The sequence below is a fragment of the Neoarius graeffei genome, chromosome 13, assembly GCF_027579695.1.
Source record: "Neoarius graeffei isolate fNeoGra1 chromosome 13, fNeoGra1.pri, whole genome shotgun sequence".
In the NCBI taxonomy this organism is placed as follows: Eukaryota; Metazoa; Chordata; class Actinopteri; order Siluriformes; family Ariidae; genus Neoarius; species Neoarius graeffei.
The window spans coordinates 34,283,256-34,302,904 of NC_083581.1; the positions used below are offsets into that span (position 1 = coordinate 34,283,256).

At 42.3% G+C, this 19,649-nt stretch overlaps 1 protein-coding gene across 2 annotated transcripts in view; it reads right to left on the reverse strand.

The window, feature by feature from the left end:
- zmp:0000001088 (trypsin) overlaps positions 1-19,649 on the reverse strand; it is an 88,401-nt gene that overhangs the window by 17,014 nt on the left and 51,738 nt on the right. Inside the window, exons 1-2 of one of the 2 annotated variants that reach the window (XM_060937612.1) lie at positions 7,370-7,424; positions 1,942-2,101 (exon numbers count right to left, since the gene is read on the reverse strand). In XM_060937612.1, coding sequence (XP_060793595.1) covers positions 1,942-2,101; positions 7,370-7,424 — 215 coding nt within the window. Of the gene's footprint in view, positions 1-1,941; positions 2,102-7,369; positions 7,425-19,649 lie in introns of those variants that run through there. The other variant, XM_060937613.1, reaches the window with a different exon arrangement.

Genomic DNA, 19,649 nt, shown 5'->3' on the forward strand with positions numbered 1-19,649 from the left:
TTCAATTCCTCATTCTGCCAACATAGATTTCTCTTTTTGCTGAACAGTGGCATTCACAGTAGTACAAAAAGGCAATTGAGGTTATCAGACTTTTTTGGGGGGCTTTTTTCACCTTTATTTGGATAGGACAGTGTAAAGACAGGAAATGAGCAGGAGAGAGGGACGGGGAGGGATCGGGAAATGACCTCAGGTTGGAATCGAACCCGGGTCCCCGGGTTTATGGTATGGTACCTTATCCACCTGAGCCACACCCACGATGTGGGTTTTAAAAACTTTATTTCAATATTGAAGTTTTGTAATTGTGTAGAACAATGAAAAAAGGCATGTATAGTTTAATGATAAATTGTGATGGCGTCGTGGCTCAGGTGGATAAGGCGCCATACCATAAATCCGGGGACCTGGGTTCGGTTCTGACCCGAGGTCATTTTCCCGTCTCTCCCGCTCATTTCCTGTCTCTATGCTGTCCTATCCAAATAGAGATGAAAAAATCTAAAAAAAAAGATTGTGATAACCTCAATTGCCTTTTTGCACTACTGTGAATGCCACTGTTCAGCAAAAAGAGAAATCTATGTTGGCAGAATGAGGAATTGAAAATTGACTTAATTAAGAATTCTTAATAAAGATAACAGTTTTATCATAGTTTGGATTATCATGGGCACATTGTTGGCAAAACATAAAATTCTTAATGCAGACTGTTGCCTTGAAATTTCAAGTATTCTCAACTATTTTTTTTTTACAGTGTAGTGTTTTTTGATAGAACAATTTTGGAATAATGTTTTATGACCTTAGTCGACACTTTTTATTTGTCAATAACGTTCCTGGACAAACCAAAATATTGCACAGTAAATCAAATGAACAGGGCTTTAAAAATAATTTCTTCTTCTGTCATCTCATCTCATTATCTCTAGCCGCTTTATCCTGTTCTACAGGGTCGCAGGCAAGCTGGAGCCTATCCCAGCTGACTACGGGCGAAAGGCGGGGTACACCCTGGACAAGTCGCCAGGTCATCACAGGGCTGACACATAGACACAGACAACCATTCACACTCACATTCACACCTACGGTCAATTTAGAGTCACCAGTTAACCTAACCTGCGTGGCTTTGGACTGTGGGGGAAACCGGAGCATCCGGAGGAAACCCACACGGACAGAACATGCAAACTCCGCACAGAAAGGCCCTCGTCGGCCATGGGGCTCGAACCCAGACCTTCTTGCTGTGAGGCAACAGCGCTAACCACTACACCACCGTGCCGCCCAGACTATTTACCCAATCATATTTATTTTTTTCTCAGAAATGCAGGAGAAAATGCAGCTGCATATCTGACTTCAAGTGTGCCTTTGCTGTATGTGTAATGATCTGAACCACATAATTCTTATTATGCCATCACTGAGACCTTGTGCTATAATGCATTGCTCAGACCTAAGCATTTAATATCACTGGCATGGATCATTTATGTCCATGAAAGTGCTATAGGAATTTGTCATAGAAAACAGCCATTGTAACAATTACAGTACCACATTACAGTATGGCGGCACGGTGGTGTAGTGGTTAGCGCTGTCGCCTCACAGCAAGAAGGTCCTGGGTTCGAACCCCGGGTCCGGCGAGGGCCTTTCTGTGTGGAGTTTGCATGTTCTCCCCGTGTCCGCGTGGGTTTCCTCCGGGTGCTCCGGTTTCCCCCACAGTCCAAAGACATGCAGGTTAGGTTAACTGGTGACTCTAAATTGACCGTAGGTGTGAATGTGAGTGTGAATGGTTGTCTGTGTCTATGTGTCAGCCCTGTGATGACCTGGCGACTTGTCCAGGGTGTACCCCGCCTTTCGCCCGTAGTCAGCTGGGATAGGCTCCAGCTTGCCTGCGACCCTGTAGAAGGATAAAGCGGCTAGAGATGAGACATTACAGTATATAAGCACACCTGAATGAGACCTGTTTAGGAAGCTTACCCTACATTGCAGTGTGCTGCTGTCAGCACCCAGTACTTGTTAATCAGAGTGCCACCGCAGAAGTGCTGTCCCACGATGGTCTGGATGGACACCATGTACTTGATGGAGTAGGGCGCAGGGGTGTAGCCGCCTATGATTCGATCCTGCATCATCTCCTGACCTGAGAAATACACACTGGGGTTAAACAACATAGTGCATTATACTGTACTATACCATCTCAGAAAAGTGTCCTGTAATCAGGACTGTAATGCAGATAAATGGTGTTTGTGCACCTCCAGCATTTTAGAAATAGTGTTTACACACCTCTAGAGTGTATGCAACTTTAAAATTTGCTCAAATTAGAGTTTTGTATTGTTTTTTCCAGTGAAATTGTGCTGCATTATCAGCATTTAGAATATCTAGACTGTGTGACCAGTCACATCGTCTCTTGCTAGAGGGTATGCATGTGATACCACCATATGCGGAAGTCTCTGAGGTTACACCCACTGAGTGGCAGAATCACCCACTGAGTGGCAAAGTTAGCATTCTGCTCAAATTCCATGAACACACACACATTTGTCTCACTATCCTTGTGAGGACCTTCCACTGACATAATTATTATTGCAGTTAATTAATGCTGTGCCTGCACCTAAACCTAACCTTAAAGGAGATACACAGAACCATAGCCTCACTTTTTGTTTATAAATGCCTTGAGACCTCAAGAATGGCATAGGAATAGTTTTAAGTGTTAACAATAAATTTTTACGATTAAAATGATTCATATAGGTAGCGGTCTGAGTGAATGACCTTGACATCTGTGATGTCATCGCAGGAAGGCTATAGGTTTCATCGCTATTTCCGCTATACTAAAACACAGAGCTAACTGCAACTCCGATCCTCCATTTTGAGCTAATTTATCACCATTCCATGTAGATATGTTGCTGGCGGGTGCTGCAACACGACAGAAGATGGATTTACATTGCATTCATGGCCCAAGAATGTTCAAACTGCAAAGATTTGGACGCATTTTGTGAGAAGTTCACGGGCACATTGGGTGCCTACGAAGTGGTCTCTGCTCTGCTCCTCTGCTCTGAAGACTCGTACGAGACCTCTGATCTGTTGAGGAGCGTTGGCTATAAGCCCATATTGAAAGAGGGTGCAGTACCAACAATTAAAGGAAAAGAAAACTACAAGAAAAGGAAAGTAAGTTCAGTTGCACCAGTTCTCCCAGAGTGTGAGCCGAGGGTTGTTGCTAAAACCCGGGATGGAACGGGACGTGACATATTATCGCTTGGGCAGTGACCTCCCCACGGTTGTTGCTAAAACCGGTGACATCCCGTCCCAGGTTTTAGTAATTGCCTGAGCCGAGCAGTAATTGTGGAGTACTCAGTATGGAGAAAATGGAGAATGAGTAGACCAGCCATCTGATTTCTCCGCTGGATATGCTTGCCTCAGCAGCAATATTTTGCCCTTACGTAAAAGAAGTGAATGAACGGAGAACTGAACAAAAAACAGAAAGTCAGATTGTTTCAAAACAATCGGCCACAAGGTCGGCCTTCAAGAAGCGAGAACACAGACGGGTAAGCTCCGACTCTCATTTGGATACAAAACAACAAAAACAACACTCGTTGTTTACCTGCATTTAGATTAATACCGTACATGTAACTTGTATTGGTGTGTTTAAGTTACCGGTATAAGATTATTTAATTTGCTTCAGAATGTGATTGTCTCAGTTAATCAGATTATTTAATTAGCCTTTTACGTTTTATCAGTGAAAATGCATGCACACCTATCCTGTTTTAATGAGAGTCAACCCACAATCAATGAAGTCAAATCAGTCTTAGTTGAGCAAGTCGGTGACGGTATTTCTTACTTTCACCATCAATTTTTATCAATATGACTTTGGTCTATAGCTGTCAAAGGCCTCGGCCTTAAAATCGGTTACCACTGTGACATCACGCACTCAGGGCTGGCTGGCTCAGCGGGGCAGCTCGAATGCCAATTTAGTGGTCAATTTTAACTCTCAAAAATATATTTTTTTAATTCCCATTTATGCAGCATACAAGAGTCAAGAATGGAGATATTATCCAGTCAGAAATGTATTTAAAAATAAAGGTTCTGCGTCTCTCCTTTAACCTTAACCTCAGTAATGAAAAGGAAACTTTTTGACTTTTATTTTTGTCAATTTTTGTTTAAAAAAAAACACAACAGCAATTTCGGCGGCACGGTGGTGTAGTGGTTAGCACTGTCGCCTCACAGCAAGAAGGTCCGGGTTCGAGCCCCGTGGCCAGTGAGGGCCTTTCTGTGCGGAGTTTGCATGTTCTCCCCGTGTCCGCGTGGGTTTCCTCCGGGTGCTCCGGTTTCCCCCACAGTCCAAAGACATGCAGGTTAGGTTAACTGGTGACTCTAAATTGAGCGTAGGTGTGAATGTGAGTGTGAATGGTTGTCTGTGTCTATGTGTCAGCCCTGTGATGACCTGGCGACTTGTCCAGGGTGTACCCCGCCTTTCGCCCGTAGTCAGCTGAGATAGGCTCCAGCTTGCCTGCGACCCTGTAGAACAGGATAAAGCGGCTAGAGATAATGAGATGAGATGAGACAACAGCAATTTCCTTGTGGGGACCACGCATCTAAAATGGGAAATAACTGTTTTGATATTGACTGTAGAAATAGCTTCAACAAGAAAGGTTGACTATTCCTTCCATAGTTTTATTTAACAACGAATTCCAGCTTCACCTTTTAAATATAAGTAGGAGCCACACAGTAAGGCCCCAGGGAACACCCAGTGATGCCTGACGACACCATAGGAACCATCTAATGGTAGTCTATAGTGTAACAACCTGTATTGTTATACAAGAGCTGTACTGCTCAAGATCCAAGCACTGGGTGATAACATCCATGTAGCAGCTTGCCAATGTCACATTTTCTCCAGGAAAAATATTTGTACATACAAATAAATAAACAAATATTCTGAACATCATTTTTGACATATTTGGTATGTTGTGGTCTGCCTTACCTTGATCGCTGTCTTTATCATGTTACTTTTATCATCACATCGCCCATCCCTAGTGTTAACTAATCTATGACTATCTACATCTCAGCCTAACCGAGCATAAAAGGGAGGAGAGATGCAACATAACCCACAGTCTCAGGTTCTGACTGCTAATTTGGTTGCATGGTAACCCAATCCTCTACCATCTTGCCAAACAATGCTCCGAGCCTATGATGTGATTCTCTCACTGCTTTACAAATCGCGATGCTCTGATGAATACAGTATGCATCCCACAAAGTGCCACCATACATTCATAGCTGCCACGCCCTTGAACGTATTGACCTTGTGACGGTGATTGGATTGCTAGGTGAAACATAGACACGCTCGATTGAAACCCAATATACAGCAGATCACCTGAGGCCTGCAATCTCACGAGAGGGAAACCTCAGAGAATCATATCCCTTTTTTCAAAGTTCATTTTTGAAAGAAAGTGATGAAAGAAAGCCCTCTCGAAAGGATGATTGTGTCTGTTTGAATCCATTGCGAACCAAACAATAACACAACCTGAGTAGTGAATTGAATCGTTGGAAATTTATTGTGCTGTCGTTGTGCTTTTTTATTTTATTTTATTCCAGAGCTCTGTTCTCGAATCTGATTGATCAGATGTTCTGATAGTAGTGCTATCAGTAAGTCAAACCAGGTTTATATTAAAGCACTCGTTCAAATATAGCAACAGCTAATTCATGTGAGGATAAGTTTTATGTAAGGGTCTTCAGAATTGGGGGTTTGTAACAGTCTGTACGGTTTTAAAAGACATTCTGGTTTTTTAGCAACATGACAAGCTGCATTATTATTATGATTTTTTTTCATTATTAGTCTATGTCTAGTTCTTATCTAGAGTGTTTATACTGTTTATATTGTTTGTTTGTTTTTTCAATTATTCTATTTTTATTTTCATTTATTGCATTGCCTGTTTGCACCGTGGGTCAGAGAGGACTGAAATTTCATCTGTGCTGTATGTCGAGCATGTATAGCATATTTGACAATAAAGTTGACTTGACTTGACTTGAAGAAAAAGAAAACAAGATGGGCTGGTGAGTGATAAGGGAAACTAACTTGTCTTGCTGATGCTCAATTTAACTAACTAAATAAAAAGCATGACATTAATAAATTTAAAAAAATATATTGTTAATAAATTCCTCTGGTATAAGAGCAGTAAAACAGTATGGGGTGTGGTGTTATTGTTGTTAAAGTTGTTAACTTCGCACCACCCCGTCAGGTTTTATTACCTCTTTAAACACCTGTCAGTAAATCAATGACGGTCAGTCGTAAAAAGTACAGGATGATCAGGATGATTTGTGTTTTGTTTTGTCTTATTTTGTTTTGTTTTATCCTAAGGTCATGGAACTGTTTACTGAAAATGTGCTTATCTTTATCCTTATCCCTACCATCAGCTGAAACTCAACTTCACTTTCAGCTCATAAATAATGGTATCACATATAGACTAGGTTCTTTATAAGACATCTTAGTCCCAAGCAAGTCTATGTGTGCAACCTAAAAGGAGCTTTAAAACCAGAGAGTTGGAACAGAGCATAAATATCCCCAAATGTACTCAGAATTTGGCATCAGTTCTTCATTCTTAGAGCTGCTTTGGCATCAGTGCGTATAAGAGATTCGGTTAGCAGCTCCTTGCCCCGCTTGCAAAGAAATCACTCATACTCATACTCATCAGGCATCCAGCTGTGTAAAGGAATGACATTTCCACATTTTGATGAAAGCATTATCTTAGGATCCACATTCCTGTAATATTCATGTCTGCTTAATCTTTACCAGTTGATTTCATCTCCATAAATTATACAGTATTATGCCTAAAATGTTGCCTTGGGCAAATGCATTTCAGTTATAAAAAAAAAATCGCTTAGATGTTATGCATAATTTAATGGTACGTTAATTTAAAAATACAGTAAGAGCAGAAATTAGACACAATATGTATAAAATATTGCAGTATTGCCATCAATATATTTAAAACATCATGTGACTTAATGATAAAGATGGGCCTTTTCTGACATTTGGTACAGTATGAAACTCAGTGACTAATAAAAGCAGATAAGAAAATACTCATGACAATAATACATTTAGTGGCACGTTTAGTGATTCTGAGACATACGGTATATTGAGACCCTGAAAGACTGCAGACGTGAAGAAGCCAATGTTTTTTTAAAAAAATGAGCAATTGTTAATCGTACAGCTCTCAAGAAGATAAATCTCATTTGCAGTAGTGTTTGGACCCTGCTTTAGGAACTGGAAATCCTTTATATTTATCAGCTTTTCCTCTTTCATTTTACTGAACGAGTCCAGGTTTGTTTTTGTTTTTTTAATAGTCTTAATCATGCCACACTTAAGTTATATGTCTAAACTATCTTCAAGAAGCCTAATTCAAATGTCCACAGCTTTACTTACAGGTGACGGCGAGAACTTCCAGCAGGATGCAGAGCAAAAAGGTGAGCAGGTTCATGCTGTAAGATGGGAGAAAGAGAGAGACAGAGAGGGAGGGAGGAATTGAGAGAGCGGATCCACAGGTAGCAAGCTGAACTCAGAGGAACCTTTCCAACCCATACTCTGATTGCTCTCCAAAGGAAGGATCATTTCAGTGTTCTCGGGTTTCTCAGTTCCGATTTCTGTTTCCATGGACACCATGAAAGCGCAGAGGGCACAAAACAATATATAATTGAAGTGTAGCTTTCTTAACCCCACCTGTGACCTTTTGATTCAGGCTGTCTTTTCCAATCTGCTTAGCATGAAGTTTAATTTGCATTGCGTTGAAAATTTAACATGACTGTTTACAAGGGATTTTGTCACCGCTGTGATTCAATTGGAATCATTTGGAAAGTATGAAAAGGTATGAATGGTTAAGGACAGTGTGATGATTAGTCAAGATTAGTGACCATTGTGGGTTTTTTAGGTGTGAATGTGAGTGTGAATGGTTGTCTGTGTCTGTCAGCCCTGTGATGACCTGGCGACTTGTCCAGGGTGTACCCCGCCTTTCACCCGTAGTCAGCTGGGATAGGCTCCAGCTTGCCTGCGACCCTGTAGAACAGGATAAAGCGGCTAGAGATAATGAGATGAGATGAGATGAGATGAGATGAGATTTATTACACTACCTGAATCGATTGAAAATGCAGCTACTAGTGCGTCTGAAACAATTACAATATGGTGAAAAAGTTATTTTTTTTCGTAATTTAATTCAAAAGGTAAAATTTCATATATTCTTTATTAATTACACATAAAATGAAATATTTCAAGCCTTTTTTTGTTTTAATTTTGATGTTTATGGCTTATAGCTCATGAAAATCAGAAATCCAGTCTCTCAAATTATTAAAATATTTCCACAGAGCAAGCAAAAAAGGATTTACAATACAGAAATGTCCAACTTCTGAAACGTTCATTTCTACACTCAGTACTTGGTTGGGGTTCCTTTACCATTAATTACTGCATCAGTGTGGCGTGGCATGGAGCTGATCAGCCCGTGGCACTGCTGAGGTGTTAGTTAAGCCCAGGTTGCTTTGATAGCAGCCTTCAGCTTATCTGTATTTTTTGGTCAGGTGTTTCTCATCTTCCTCCTGACAATACCACATAGATTCTCTATGGGGTTCAATTCAGGTGAGTTGGCTGGCCAATCAAACACAGTAATATCATGGTCAGCAAACCATTTGGTAGTAGTTTTGGCACTGTGGGTAGGTGCTAAGTCCTGCTGGAAAAGAAAATCGGCATCTCCATAAAGCTCATAAGCAGATGGAAGCATGAAGTGCTCTAAACTCTCCTGATAGACAGCTGCATTGACTTTGGACTTAATAAAACACAATGGACCAACACCAGCAGATGACAGGCTCACAGTCAAATCGTCACACACTGCAGAAACTTCAGACTGGACTTCAAACCCCTTGGATTCTGTGCCTCTCCACTCTTGCTCCAGACTCTAGGACCTTGATTTCCAAATGAAATGCAAAATTTACTTTCATCTATAAAGACGACTTTGGACCACTGAGCAACAGTCCAGTTCTTTCTCTCCTTAGCCCAGGTAAAATGCTTCTGACGTTGTCTCTGGTTCAAAAGTGGCTTGATTTGGGGAATGTGATAGTTGTAGCCCCTTTCCTCAAGACGTCTGTGTGTGGTGGCTCTTGATGCACTGACACCAGCCTCAGTTCACTCCTTGTGAAGCTCTCCCAAGTTCTTGAATGGATTTTTCATGACAGTCCTCTCAAGGCTGCGGTCATCCCTGTTGCTTGCCCACCTTTTCCAGCCAACCTTTTCAGCAATGACCTTCTGTGTCTTACCCTCCTTATGGAGGGTGTTGATGATCATCTTCTGGACAACTGTCAAGTCAGCAGTCTTCCCCATGATTGTGGTTGCATGTACTGAACTAGAGATACCCGGTATTTATCCTGTTTTACTCAAACTCGAAATGAAATATTCTAATAATTTGAGATTTCTTTTTTGCGCTATAGGCCATCCATCCATTCATCCATTATCTCTAGCTGCTTATCCTATACAGGGTCACAGGCAAGCTGGAGTCTATCCCAGCTGACTATGGGCAAGAAGCGGGGTACACCCTGGACAAGTTGCTAGGTCATCGTAGAGCTAACACATACCGTACAGACAAACAACCATTCACACTCACATTCACACTTATGGTCAATTTAGAGCCACCAATTAGCCTAACCTGCATGTCTTTGGACTGTGGGAGAAACTGGAGCACCTGGAGGAAACCCACACAGACACGGGGAGAACATGCAAACTCCACACAGAAAGGCCCTTGTCAGCCGCTGGGCTCAAACCCAGGACCTTCTTGCTGTGAGACGACAGTGCTAACTGCGACACCACTGTGCCGCCCCGCTATAAGCCATTATTATCTCATCTTATTATCTCTAGCTGCTTTATCCTGTTCTACAGGGTCGCAGGCAAGCTGGAGCCTATCCCAGCTGACTACGGGCGAAAGGCGGGGTACATCCTGGACAAGTCGCCAGGTCATCACAGGGCTGACACTTATGCCACTTTTCCACTACAAACGCGGCTGAGCCGTGCCGTGCTGAGTTGGGCTGAGTCGAGCTGAGCGGGGCTATTGGAGTTGCATTTCGACTACAACCGTGCTGAACCGTGCTGGCTGGAAGTGGGTGGACACATTGGGTGGAGTTAGCGAAAGTGGGTGGACATCACGTAATGTCGTTAAGCAGCGCAAACAGTGACATCAGTGAGCTTTTAAGCGGTAGTCTCACGACCCGAATAGTAAACAATAAACATGGAGGACATGGAGTCGTTAGTGTTGCTGGTCTTGGTGCTGTGGCTTGTTGTCACCGACAACGCCAACAGATACTGGCAAGAGCGTATAGATGAGGCGAGGCGCATAAGGCTTCATAATTCTCGTAATTCGTAATTCTTCTTCTTCTGGGTTTGCGGTGTTTACAGATCCCAGCGTGCTCGCGGGGCGTGTGTGGGCATGTGAGGACACTCCTCCTCACCAATCAGTGCACAGGGGAGTGTCTGCTCACGCCCCCAGCCTCACTCGGCTCGGTTTGGTTCGCTTCAGCCCCACTCCAAAACGGTGCGAGTTTTAGGGGCTAAGCAGGGCTGAAGCGAGCCGAGTCGTGCTGTTTTTTGGTAGTCGAAACGCGAGCCGTGTCGGGCTGAAGTGAGCTGAAGCGAGCTGAAAAAGGGTAGTGGAAAAGGGCCAATAGACACAGACAACCATTCACACTCACATTCACATCTACGGTCAATTTAGAGTCACCAGTTAACCTAACCTGCATGTCTTTGGACTGTGGGGGAAACCGGAGCACCCGGAGGAAACCCACGTGGGCACGGGGAGAACATGCAAACTCCACACAGAAAGACCCTCGCCGGTCACGGGGCTCAAACCCGGACCCTCTTGCTGTGAGACAACAGCACTAACCACTACACCACCATGCCGCCTTAAGCCATCTCATCTCAACTCATCTCATCTCATCTCATTATCTGTAGCCGCTTTATCCTTCAACAGGGTCGCAGGCAAGCTGGAGCCTATCCCAGCCGACTACGGGCGAAAGGCGGGGTACACCCTGGACAAGTCGCCAGGTCATCACAGGGCTGACACATAGACACAGACAACCATTCACACTCACATTCACACCTACAGTCAATTTAGAGTCACCAGTTAACCTAACCTGCATGTCTTTGGACTGTGGGGGAAACCGGAGCACCCGGAGGAAACCCACGCGGACACGGGGAGAACATGCAAACTCCGCACAGAAAGGCCCTTGCCGGCCACGGGGCTCGAACCCAGGACCTTCTTGGCCTTAAGCCATAATTATCAAAATTAAAATAGAAAAATGCTTGAAATATTTTAGTTCATGTGTAGTGAGTCTGGAATGTATTAAAATTTCACTTTCTTAAATAACCGATGGCACGGTGGTGTAGTGGTTAGCGCTGTCGCCTCACAGCAAGAAGGTCCTGGGTTCAAGCCCCGGGGCCGGCGAGGGCCTTTCTGTGCGGAGTTTGCATGTTCTCCCCGTGTCCGCGTGGGTTTCCTCCGGGTGCTCCGGTTTCCCCCACAGTCCAAAGACATGCAGGTTAGGTTAACTGGTGACTCTAAATTGACCGTAGGTGTGAATGGTTGTCTGTGTCTATGTGTCAGCCCTGTGATGACCTGGCGACTTGTCCAGGGTGTACCCCGCCTTTCGCCCGTAGTCAGCTGGGATAGGCTCCAGCTTGCCTGCGACCCTGTAGAAGGATAAAGCGGCTAGAGATAATGAATGAATGAATGAATGAATAAATAACCGATGGAAGATATTGAACTTTTTCACCATGCTCTTATTGTTTGAGATACACTAGTATTATTTTCCACATTTCAACAGAATACCCATCGTCCAAATCTAAACCTGATCTCATGAGAAATTGATACAAATCCAAAAGAGCCGAGACATTGTAGCTAAATTTCAACCAAATGAAGTCTCATCTCATCTCTAGCCGCTTTATCCTGTTTTACAGGGTCGCAGGCAAGCTGCAGCCTATCCCAGCTGACTATGGGCGAAAGGTGGGGTACATCCTGGACAAGTCGCCAGGTCATCACAGGGCTGACACATAGACACAGACAACCATTCACACTCACATCTATGGTCAATTTAGAGTCACCAGTTAACCTAACCTGCATGTCTTTGGACTGTGGGAGAAACCGGAGCACCCGGAGGAAACCCACGCGGACACGGGGAGAACATGCAAACTCCGCACAGAAAGGCGCTCATCGGCCTCGGGGCTCGAACCCAGACCTTCTTGCTGTGAGGCGATAGCGCTAACCACTACACCACCGTGCTGCCCCACCAAATGAAGTCATTTAAAAAAAAAAAGATAATGTTCATCCCACCCCTAAATTGTTATGAATTTGCAAATCTGAGACCATGATGGTAAAAAATGTCTGAAGGCTAGTTTCCAGAGAAGTCCATAAACTTGGAGCTGCTCTCTGTCAGTGTTTATCTGAGACACTCTCTTCCATCCCCATTATATCTCTGGACACATCCCCCAAACAGAGTGTAGCTAATATCCATCTTTGGAGCCTGACACAGCAGTCTTCATTCATTTCTTTGGTCATTACAGCTACAATATCTCTTTCTCTCCCTCATCTCTATTTCATGCTTCATTCCCCTGGGTGCTGACCACAGGCATTTTTTACAGCTGACCCACTGCTCTGCTCCTGAGCTCCTTCTTAGCATACATGAATTAAAAGGCCATCTTCCATGTAACACATATTTATTGACCTACTTTCAGCATTTTAGCTTGGGGTAATATTAAATATATACTGCACTGCTGCAATGTGATGCAAGTTCCTTTGATAATGTGCAATTGCTACCTGCGACACACTTCCCCTGCTTTGTGCTGCATGTGGAGATTTGGGTCATGGAGGTGATCATGAGTCATGATAAAACTGTGAAGGTTGTAAAGTAAATATTCAGATTATTAATAATGCATTTGGTCAACTATCTTACTCATGTCAACTATGGTACACTTGTATTTTTTACATTTTAACTGGGAGAAATGCATCTTCAGGTATGCTAAAAGTATACTGAAATTATAAATAATGTGTTTGGTCAATTTTGTTACTCATGTCAATGATGTCATGCTGACTGTCAACTATGTCACACTTGTACTGTACTTTTTTACATTTTAACTAATATAAATGCTTGTTCGGGTATGCTAAAGGTTTAGTTTGTATCATACCATGTAGAACCATTGAATAACCTTAAAATATTAAAATTATACATTATCATGCTTTGTCCATATCATGACATGTCCATACATTAATCCTGATTTGTGATTAGACATAATCCTATGCTTCAAGATCAAAGTGAAACCCACTGCCCTTTTTACTACAAAAAAAAAAATCACATGTACCTCCACCAACTTTGTTGGAGGAGGTTGTTTTCACCTCTGTTTGTTTGCTTGTCTGTTTGTCTGTTCCCAATGTAACTCAAAAAGTACTGAACAGATTTTGATGAAATTTGGACGAAAGGTGAGCCATGGGCCATGGAACAATTAATTAGATTTTGATGTAAATCCAGATATGTATGTGGATCCAGAATTTTTTTTTTGTCTGTTCCCAACGTAACTCAAAAAGTAGTGAACGGATTTTGATGAAATTTGGTGTCTAGCTTTAGCATTATCGCAGGTTCAAGCGATTTAATTTTGCTGTTGATTATATGTGGCTTGGTGGAGGTATTCACTCAACCGACTGCCCTTCTAGTTTTAGCTGGTATTGAACAAACAATGGCAAAATGAACTGAACAGAATTTTTAAAGGTGAATTTTGCTTTAAGTGTAACATGACATACATTTTGTCCATAATGTAGTTGAAGAACTAATCCGTTCAAAGTTTCTTTCATTTAAAGGTAGACTGCCTTTCAGATTTTTCAAGTTTAGGTCATAAAAAGAATTTTCCCTGACAGCCAATTATTTTTGTTTAGTGGACCAAAAGCTACTGAAGTCGAATTGCAGACTTCCAATTGTATTAGGTTTTTAAAATAGAACAATTAATGACTTTAGGGCCACGTGGCCCTAAATTCTCTGCTATTTTTTCTTGCTTCACCATGACGCAATACAAGACATTACGTCATGCATCACGTGGTGAGCTTTCCCTGTTCGTGCAAAGCATTGTGGGATACAAATTTGAAACAGGACAGAACAATGGAGGATGTGAATGAAACGTGAAAGACCAACTACAGTAACGGAAAGTGTGAAGAAAATACATTATGTTGCGAAGGAAAGGAAACGCAGGACCAAACTAATAAATATTGGCAGTCAGTAAGCATCTTGGTGTGATCAGCTGTTCGTTTAGTGACAGAATGATGTAACTGTCAGTGCACAGTCAAGATGAACCTGTAGATGGCAGTAATGCAACACTGTGGATGCCAGCTGCTGGAAAACCCAACAGAAGAAGCAGGTAAACCTGCGCATGTGCACAAGGACTTCCTCTGTCTGCTTGACCGCACGAAGCGAGCGATTTCATGCACATTATTTGCTCAGAAATCCCCTCAAATTAAATAACTTCCCAGCCACAGAATAGCCTCTTTTGTTTATTTGGGTTTTTTTTTTAGATATTGCAGAAATAAACATATATCACAATGACCAAATTTCAGAGGGAACTAAATTTCACAGATTTTAGGAAATCGAAAGGCCGTCTAGCTTTACTAATATATATAATTTTTTTTTAAATGATAGTTTAAGCTCTGTGATGACCTGGCGACTTGTCCAGGGTGTACCCCGCCTTTCGCCCGTAGTCAGCTGGGATAGGCTCCAGCTTGCCTGCGACCCTGTAGAACAGGATAAAGTGGCTAGAGATAATGAGATGAGATTAGATGAGATAGTTTAAGCTTGAACATCAGTGAATTTATTACTGACAAGAACATGAGTTCTTAGAAAAACAACTGATCTATCACAAGTACCTTTCAGTTGATGTCAAATATACCTCTAATTGCAGAATGTGGATGTTGCTATGGGCTTGTTTGAAGAAGAAAAAAAAACAGAGCTTGTAATGTGCAGTGAAATGAGGCAGAAAACTCACATATGCTTTATTAGGGCAAATCTGAAAATCCTAACCATAGGCAGACAGCAACAAATTGGATAATCATTCATCATAAAATGGGGTAAACAGGTGAGGGGACAAAGATATGCAGAACTCAGACTTAACAAGACATCAAAACATATCATGCATTTATTGATAAAGAAAGAGCAGGGTATAGATATACAAACTAATCAAGGACTAAACACAGAACAGGTACACACAATAGGGCAACACACCAATGATAGGACGGGGTGGCGGCAGTACAAGAACAGAAACAAAAGTACATGAAAATATAAACAAAAGCACATGACGTCAACCCACAACTATGGCCACACATTTTCAAAGACATTCAAATTAGAATTTTCATTTCACTTCAAACTTGGATTTTGTTTTTTGTTTTTAAATGAAGTACATTTTGCAAGTAGTAAAAATCTCTGAGCATAGAAATGCAGGACCGTAAAAATTAAATCGCTTTTTGCTTCTTTAATTTTCACATGCAGTACTCTTTGAGATATTTAGACTTTGTAGTCATCAGTTATTCATGTACAAAAGATTGCATAAGGCCAGCTTTGGAGTAATTAGCCTAAAATGAAGGGTGTTAACAAAGACATGGATAGCCATCCATTTTTTTATATAGATAGTCTGTTGTTTATTACTCATACCGTAGTTCTACCATGGTCCTAGGAGCCGCACTCCACTAGGAGAAGGAACTCCGTTACCTTGCAGAAGTGTGGTAGCTTGTTCCCACCTGGTGACTGCTCAGGTCCAGAACATGGTGGACCTGTAAGCAGTTCCGCCATTGTGAGGGGCGACTATCCCTCATCAAGTGTGTCCCCAGGTGGTGCAATGAGGAACGATCATACAATAGTATGGCTAGCTGCAAATAGCGTTACACCTTATGGTGTGGCAAATAAGCAGTCATGAACCAACTGGCAGTATCACTATCAGAGAGAAGGCAAGGCAGGTGCTAGCAGCAGGTGCTGGCAACACCTGCTTCATTAAATTCCTTTGTATCTCATTGGTGGTGATATCTGGCGAGTTGGAGCTGCCACAAAAGCTCCGCCCAGCCTGCTGTGCATCATAGCATAGGCAGACTCTGACAAACTGGAACTCTGGCATGAGGCTGCAGCACCCGCTCCTGCCGGTCATCACAGGTTTACCCGTGCTACTGGGTCACAGGCTCAGGTGTCAAGATGGTGGAACTGTCAGGATCGTGCGACCCCTCTCTAACCCTAATCCTTTCATAGTGCAGGTTTTCTCGACTAATCTTCTGGATTATAAGGATCCAACATATAGTAATGAACGTCATCATCAACATCGATGGACAACCAGAAAGAGAGAGAGAGAGAGAGACTCATAGTTATCTGTGGTTAATCATTTTGATATCTGAGGGTTTTTTTTATTTTATTTTACTAGTACTCAAAACATATTGCTTTCAATTTAAGAATTTTAAAAAGAGCACTTAACCAGTGTGCAGATTTTAGTCTCTTTCTAGACTGCACACGAAGTCTGATTTGTAGACATTTAAGGAAATTCCAACTGTGACTGGAAGCTCTATAAAATATTACGGATTACCATAGTCTCTGTGTGAATCCCTAATAAGGCTTGTAGCCTAACACAAAAATAAAATACTGTATCATTGGGGTGCAGGACAGCACAGTGGTGTATGGATTAGCACTGTCGCTTCACAGCAAGAAGGTTCTGGGCTCAAGCCCAGTGGCTAACAGGGGCTTTTCTGTGTGGAGTTTGCATGTTCTCCCCGTGTCTACGTGGGCTTCCTCCGGGTGCTCTGGTTTCCCCCACAGTCCAAAGACATGAAGGTTAGGCTAATTGGTGGCTCTAAATTGACCGTGAGTGTGAATGGTTGTTTGTCTCTATGTGCCAGCCCTGCAATGATTTGGTGACTTGTCCAGGGTGTACCCCGCCTCTCGCCCATAGTCAGCTAGGATAGGCTCCAGCTTGCCTGCAACCCTGCACAGGATAAGTGGTTATAGATAATGGATGGATGGATCATTGGGGTACAGCCTTGTGGAAGATCAAACACTAAAATTGGTCACAATGATATAAAGCATATGAGTACTAAAGAAGAAGTAAAATACATCATGCAAGGTGTTCTATGAACAGTCGGTGTTTTTATGAAACATCATGAGGAAGATGATTCTCCAGGGACTTGTATGGAAAACATTCCACAATAATCTGTTAGTAATGAAAAGGTTTTTTTTTTTTTAAAGTCAAGGGAAGTCTGTATAATTACTGTTATGGTGAAGCTTACTATAGGATAGTCATTTGTAAAGTAAGACTGTTGTACAGCATTTAGATATATCATATCGTGTACAACCCCGACTCCAAAAAAGTTGGGACAAAGTACAAATTGTAAATAAAAATGGAATGCAATAATTTACAAATCTCAAAAACTGATATTGTATTCACAATAGAACATATCAAATGTCGAAAGTGAGACATTTTGAAATTTCATGCCAAATATTGGCTCATTTGAAATTTCATGACAGCAACACATCTCAATAAAGTTGGGACAGGGGCAATAAGAGGCTGGAAAAGTTAAAGGTACAAAAAAGGAACAGCTGGAGGGCCAAATTGCAACTCATTAGGTCAACTGGCAATAGGTCATTAACATGACTGGGTATAAAAAGAGCATCTTGGAGTAGCAGCGGCTCTCAGAAGTAAAGATGGGAAGAGGATCACCAATCCCCTTAATTCTGCACCGACAAATAGTGGAGCAATATCAGAAAGGAGTTCAACAGTGTAAAATTGCAAAGAGTTTGAACATATCATCATCTACAGTGCATAATATCATCAAAAGATTCAGAGAATCTGGAAGAATCTCTGTGCATAAGGGTCAAGGCCAGAAAACCATACTGGGTGCCCGTGATCTTCGGGTTCTTAGACGGCACTGCATCACATACAGGCATGCTTCTGTATTGGAAATCACAAAATGGGCTCAGGAATATTTCCAGAGAACATTATCTGTGAACACAATTCACCGCGCCATCCACCGTTGCCAGCTAAAACTCTATAGTTCAAAGAAGAAGCCGTATCTAAACATGATCCAGAAGCGCAGACGTCTTCTCTGGGCCAAGGCTCATTTAAAATGGACTGTGGCAAAGTGGAAAACTGTTCTGTGGTCAGACGAATCAAAATTTGAAGTTCTTTATGGAAATCAGGGACACCGTGTCATTCGGACTAAAGAGGAGAAGGACGACCCAAGTTGTTATCAGCACTCAGTTCAGAAGCCTGCATCTCTGATGGTATGGGGTTGCATTAGTGCGTGTGGCATGGGCAGCTTACACATCTGGAAAGACACCATCAATGCTGAAAGGTATATCCAGGTTCTAGAGCAACATATGCTCCCATCCAGACGATGTCTCTTTCAGGGAAGACCTTGCATTTTCCAACATGACAATGCCAAACCACATACTGCATCAATTACAGCATCATGGCTGCGTAGAAGAAGGGTCCGGGTACTGAACTAGCCAGCCTGCAGTCCAGATCTTTCACCCATAGAAAATATTTGGCGCATCATAAAACGGAAGATACGACAAAAAAGACCTAAGACAGTTGAGCAACTAGAATCCTACATTAGACAAGAATGGGTTAACATTCCTATCCCTAAACTTGAGCAACTTGTCTCCTCAGTCCCCAGACATTTACAGACTGTTGTAAAGAGAAAAGGGGATGTCTCACAGTGGTAAACATGGCCTTGTCCCAACTTTTTTGAGATGTGTTGTTGTCATGAAATTTAAAATCACCTAATTTTTCTCTTTAAATGATACATTTTCTCAGTTTAAACATTTGATATGTCATCTATGTTCTATTCTGAATAAAATATGGAATTTTGAAACTTCCACATCATTGCATTCCGTTTTTATTTACAATTTGTACTTTGTCCCAACTTTTTTGGAATCGGAGTTGTATAATCCCCAGTAATTGCTCTTCGGTTCTCATCTCATCTCATTATCTCTAGCCGCTTTATCCTTCTTCAGGGTCGCAGGCAAGCTGGAGCCTATCCCAGCTGACTACGGGCGAAAGGCGGGGTACACCCTGGACAAGTCGCCAGGTCATCACAGGGCTGACACATAGACACAGACAACCATTCACACTCACAGTCAATTTAGAGTCACCAGTTAACCTAACCTGCATGTCTTTGGACTGTGGGGGAAACCGGAGCACCCGGAGGAAACCCACGCGGACACGGGGAGAACATGCAAACTCCACACAGAAAGGCCCTCGCCGGACCCGGGGTTCGAACCCAGGACCTTCTTGCTGTGAGGCGACAGCACTAACCACTACACCACCGTGCCGCCCTGCTCTTCGGTTATGGTACTTTATTTTTTAATCCATACAAGCAAATTAGATTCAATTCATGCATGGCTTAAGAAGCAAAGGATTTGAATCACAGTGTTTACATGCGTACCATTATCTTTACATTTTATATTATATTTATTTCATTTGGCCAGCTTTTTTTATCCAAAGTGGGTGACAAGAGAGGCAAAATCCAATCCAAGAGAAGATTGGAGCTGTTATATTTGGAGCTGACAGTAATACAAATACTGCTGTAAGTTTCCAGTAACTGACCCAAGCAAGGTGTCATTTGGGTTTGGTAAGGTGTGGCAGTTGAGGGAATTCAAGTAAATAATTA